Here is a 6,000-nt window from a genome sequence, read left to right as displayed (position 1 = left end):
CCTGGTGTTGGATAACCATTTGTCTGAAGCGGTGTAGGGTTTCCTGCCTAAGCAGGGGGTTGGACTAGAAGACCTCCAGGGTCCCTTCCAACTCTGTTATTCTATTCTATTCTATTCTATTCTATTCTATTCCATTCCATTCCATTCCATTCTATATTCTATATTCTATTCAATTTTCTATTCCATTCCATTCCCTATTCCATTCCATTCTATTTTCTATTCTATTCTATTCCATTCCATTCTATATTCTATTCAATTTTCTATTCCATTCCATTCCCTATTCCATTCCATTCCATTCCATTTTCTATTCTATTCTATTCCATTCCATTCTATATTCTATATTCTATTCTATTCCATTCCCTATTCCATTCCATTCCATTTTCTATTCTATTCTATTCCATTCCATTCTATTCCATTCCATTCTGTTCTATTTTCTATTGCATCCCAGTCTATATTCTATTCTATTTTCTATTCCATTCTATTCCCTATTCCATTCCCTATTCCATTCCATTCCATTCTATATTCTATTCTATTCTATTCTATTCTATTCTATTCCATATTCCATATTCCATATTCCATATTCCATATTCCATATTCCATATTCCATATTCCATATTCCATATTCCATATTCTATTCTAGATCTTTAAATCCCATCCGGTTGGCTCCCGCAGCCGGCATCAAGACGCCGCTTTCCAAAAGGGAATTTCTGTAGAGAGCAAAGAAGCAGCGGCGGGCAGGATGGGAAGAGGGAAAGGGGGGGGGGGCGAAAATTCCCCGCCGCGGAGACCCGCGGCTCTAATTCCAGTCCGGCAGCAATTTGGGGCGGAGGATCAGCCGGTGCCCTGAGCTTCTAAGAGTCCGGTGAGTGTGGTCAACCCGTTGTCTCTCGAAGCCCAGCGTGCCTGGTCTGGTTCGTGTGCACTCCAGCAGGTGCCGGTCGGAGATTATCCTCCTGCCTGCTGAAGCCGGCGTTATGCTTCTCCGCCTGGCCCTTCTACTTACAGTATTAAGGGAGGCTTTAGACAGCATTTTGAGCCTCGGCATCTGATGCGAGGAGACCGAAAACAGAATAGAATAGAATTCTTTATTGGCCAAGTGTGATTGGACACACAAGGAATTTGTCTTTGGTGCAGATGCTCTCAGTGTACATAAAAGAAAAGATACATTCATCAAGAATCATAAAGTACAATACTTAATGACGGTCATAGGGTACAAATAAGCAATCAGGAAACTATCAATATCAATATAAATCGTAAGGATGCAAGCAACAAAGTTACAGTCATGCAATCATAAGTGGCAGGAGATGGGTGATAGGAACGATGAGAAGACTAATATTAAACGCAATGATGCTCTGGAGCTTTAGGGCTTTGCCAAACGCACCTCTTGAAGGTGTGACAAAGTACTGTAGTTTTAAATCTGCTCAGCAAGGCTGCCTTCAGAAGAGCAGAGGCCGTCTCAGAAGGAGGGAGGCTCAGTTGCAGTGATAGTTTGGGGCTGCTGGTGATGTGACTGCTATCATTTGCTATAATGAACCTTCTGCAGGCTGTAGTCTCCCAAGGGAGATTAGACATCCGTTCCTATAATTCCCCAGCCAAGATCACCCTGTTGGGTCAAATTTCAAGGCATTGGAGTCCCCACCAATTTGGAGAGCCCTGGACTGGAAGGGGCAATTGTATACGGATGGCTTGTACAAAGCAGGCGTGATCCAGGTTTGACGGCAACACTGGTTATTCCCGTGGTTAATATGAAGCGTCAGAGATTGCATTTTTCACCACACCAAGGATCTGCCTCAACCACTTGCTTGGCTTTACATGCATAGGAGACCACTGAAGCGTCGGATAAATTGTAATTGCTTAATTGGTTCAACTGCTCTGCTCTAAGACAAGGAATAACCAGGATGCTTAGTATGCCTGTTGCAGTGGGGTGATTCGTGAAACTACCCTTGAATCAAATAAGTCTCTTGGTGTTTTGAACAGTCCTGGTGACCAGTAGATATTAAGAGATAATTCAAAGTATCACCCATATATGGAATGTGTCATTTGGTGTATAGGTAAGCTACATTTATCATGTAAAAAATATTAAGTTGATATCTTGATTCCAACTCTTGGATGAGCCTAATCTCTAGTTGGAGTGTCTTGCAAAGGTCCTTTACTCTAGAGCTTGGGGAATGAGAATTATAAATAGCCATGTTTTCTCCTTGTGGTTAAATGTGCCATCCACATCTACTGTATATAGTTAATGAAAATGTAAATAAGCAAATATAAAAAGATTCTCAGTTAAAATTATTTAGTTATATTATTACTATTATAAGTAGTACATGTGTTAATATATTATTATTATTGTTATTAGTACATGTGTTTATGTACATATGTGTACATTATTTATTACTGTCTTTTCTCTGGTTCTTCTTCTTCTTTGTTTTTTTGTAAATGGTATATACCTTGACAATACACTGTATTCAAAATGTTTATGAATAAAAATATGTTTTTTTTTAAAAAATGTGCCATTTACACTAAGCAGTGTTATGAAAAGAATTGCTACCATAAATTGAAGTATGACTTTCTATCTATGTTTCAATAGACTTATGGATTGCATGTCAAGATTTTCAGGTCAGTGATCAAGTCAAACTCCATTTGGGGGTATGGTTGATATGTCCAGGTATATCTTACTATTAAATTATGTAAATAGGGAACTTTAACCATATCTTTCTACATGCCAAAAGACATACTCCACCACAAATCATCTGAAGAGGTATGGTGAAATGCTGTTTTTTTTTTTTTTGCTGATAGCTGTGGATATAGTTGCCAATTTAAACAAGGAAAACTTAATCCAGAATATAAAGAAACAGCAGAAGGCTGGTGGAAGATGGGATAAGATAAGACAAGCATTGTGTAATCTACACTGGTGTTACCAAGTAGTCCTGGAGTTAATGTAAATTAGAATTGAAGAAAGGGCCCAAATCTTAGTGCGTCATATGCATTTACACCATTTAATTAGTTTATAGTTCAATATATTGTTCAAATGAAAAATAAGGTTAATTCAGTAACCAGGTTAAATTAGTTATGTAAATAGAATCAAAGAGATTTATACAAATCATCTAATAATATATTCAGCAATCCTGAAAGGTAAGTAGCTGTTATTCTCATAGAGTAGTAGGATTGTGAAATAATAACTTGGCTATGATTTGAATCCAAGGTTTGAGACCCTGCTCAACAGCGTCATTCTTAAAAATCAGGTGGGCTTTAATCTCACAGTCTGAATTATTCTCTCTTTCTTCCTGTGGTTTAGGATACCTGTTGAAATAGTTCTTGGTTTGGAAATCATCCGTATCAAGGAAGAACAATTCACATCAAGAGTCACAAATGGAGAATCAATCTTGGGACTTATTTGAAGCCCTCATGGGCAATATCAGCACCAACCAGACTCTTCTGAACAAGATGCCTCAGTTGCCCCTGGAGATGCAGGTGGTCACTATCTTGCTGGTCCTTCTGATCTGTGGGGTAGGCATTGCAGGCAACATTATGGTCGTCCTGGTGGTTCTTCGCACCAAGCACATGGTGACTCCCACCAACTGCTACCTGGTGAGCCTGGCTATAGCTGATTTGATTGTGCTCCTGGCAGCTGGGCTGCCCAACATCTCTGAGGTGGTGGCTTCCTGGGTGTATGGCTATGCTGGTTGCCTCTGCATTACTTACCTGCAGTATTTGGGCATCAACATCTCAGCATGCTCCATCACAGCCTTCACGGTGGAGCGCTACATTGCCATCTGCCATTCCATTAAGGCACAGCTGCTTTGCACTGTAGCCCGGGCCAAACGCATCATCGCTGTCCTATGGCTCTGCACTTCACTCTACTGTCTCATATGGTTCTTTTTGGTGGACACCTCAAAAGCCATGTTTGCCGATGGCACTCAAGTCAGCTGTGGCTATCGTGTCTCCAGGAACCTCTATATGCCCATCTACTTCTTAGACTTCACCATATTCTATGTCATCCCCCTGGGCTTGGCCACTGTTCTGTACGGTCTCATTGCCCGCATCCTCTTCATGAATCCACTGCCTGCAACACCGCAGCATGCAAGCCGGATGAGCAAACGCAGCAGCTCCATCACTACCTCCAGCTCCATGAAGCTCTCTTGCCGAGGAAACAAGGGTGCTTTGAGCTCCAGGAAACAGGTTCTTCTTTTTACTTATTTTTAGGTTGGGATGCAAATTAGGTGTTTAGATGCATGGGACATTAGGAAGCCTTTGCCCAACTAGTCCAGTTTTTTGTCCTCTTATGAACACCTCTCTCTAGGATTTCAGGCAGAGCAATCAATACAATTCATATGAATCTTTCATGTGATGATGATGATGATGATGATGATGATGATGATGATGATGATGATGAAGAGCCGAGGTGGCACAGTGGTTAGAGTGCAGTACTGCAGGCTACTTCAGCTGACTGCTAGCTGCAGTTCCGCAGTTCAAATCTCACCAGGCTCAAGGTTGACTCAGCCTTCCATCCTTCCGAGGTGGGTAAAATGAGAACCCAGATTGTTGGGGGCAATCAGCTGACTCTGTAAACCACTTAGAGAGGGCTGTAAAAGCACCGTGAAGCGGTATATAAGTCTAAGCACTATTGCTATTGCTATGATTGTAAAGGGAGCCTTTACTGCTACTGAGTTATGGACATCTCCATGGCATGAGTTACTGTCTTACGGTAAGAACTCTGGTGTCAGATAGAAAAGTCTAATATTGCCCACTATCATGACTATTTTTCTCAAAGGTTAGCTCAGGTGATTCATCCCAGGTACTCATCATTGATCATTTGGTGCTGTTTAATACAAGTAGCCCTCGACGTACAACCACAAATGAGCCCAAAATTTCTGTTGCTAAGTGAGGCATTTGTTAAGTGAGCTTTGCCCTATTTTACAACCTTCCTTGCCATAGTTGTGAAGTAAATCACTGCAGTTTTTAAGTTAGTCCTGCGGTTCTTCTGAGACGGGCTTCCCCATCGACTTTGTTGTCAGAAGATGGCAAAAGGTGATGACATGACCCCGGGACACTGCAACTGTCATAATATGAGTTGGTTGTCAAGCGTCTGAATTTTAATTACATGACCACAGGGGTGCTACAATGAGTATTAGTCTGAAAAATGGTCATAAGTCATTTATTTCACTTATGCCATTGTTTGTTATTTGTTTGTTTGTTTGTTTGGATTTATATGCCGCCCTTCTCCAAAAGGACTCAGGGTGGCGTACAAGATTAAAAAACACACATCGCGTACAAGTTTAAAAAACATACATCCCAAAAGTTAAAAAAAAATTAAATACATATCCAAAAAAACAAACAGAATTTAAAAGACAATACATTTAAAATGAGTTAAAATTAACAGGCCAGGCCCGCTTGCTGGAAAATCCAACTTTTTAGGGCGCGTTGGAAGGACCGGAGGTCAGGGATTATGCGAGGCTCCAGGGGCAGCTCATTCCAGAGGGAAGGCGCTCCCACAGAGAAGGCTCTCCCCCTGGGGGTCACCAGCCAACACTGTCTGGCCGACGGCACCCTGAGGAGGCCAACTCTGTGGGATCGTACTGGACGGTGGGAGGCTACTGGTGGCAGTAACTCTGAATGATCAGAGTAACTCTGAATGATCATTAAATGAACTGTTGTAAGGCATGGACTACCTGTATTTACTTAAATTCAGCTTCACCTTGATGAAGTATGTTGCTGCCTAGTGAAAAGCAGTAGGAGAAGGAAAACAGCTATGAAATGTGTTGTGCTGTGCCCTAGCTGTGAATATTGACCAATAGCAATATTAAAGGATGTATTAACATACCAAATGTATTGATTCACATCCACTTCTTCCGCTATAGAAATGTAGTGCAAATCCCATGTAATCTATAAACCACTCTCCATTTCAGGACCCAACTGGTGTCTGAACTTGTTCTGAGTATAACATTAAACAAATAGGTATTTGTTTGACACCAAGAATCTACCTTTTATCAGAAAAAAAGTTCTTTG

General features: G+C 41.1%; 1 protein-coding gene across 1 annotated transcript in view; it reads left to right on the top strand.

Moving 5' to 3' along the window:
- Positions 1-3,363: 3,363 nt before the first annotated feature.
- Positions 3,364-6,000, top strand: part of LOC309389970 (thyrotropin-releasing hormone receptor-like) — a gene marked incomplete at both ends in the record, with an annotated part of 28,448 nt that continues 25,811 nt past the window's right edge. Inside the window, one exon of the mRNA XM_081948938.1 lies at positions 3,364-4,173. Coding sequence (XP_081805064.1) covers positions 3,364-4,173 — 810 coding nt within the window. The remainder of the gene's footprint in view (positions 4,174-6,000) is intronic.

The sequence above is a fragment of the Natrix helvetica genome (assembly GCF_964273705.1).
Source record: "Natrix helvetica genome assembly, chromosome: 3".
Lineage (NCBI taxonomy): Eukaryota > Metazoa > Chordata > Lepidosauria > Squamata > Natricidae > Natrix > Natrix helvetica.
Note: the sequence above shows the minus strand (reverse complement) of the source record. Positions and strands in the feature narration are given on the sequence as shown.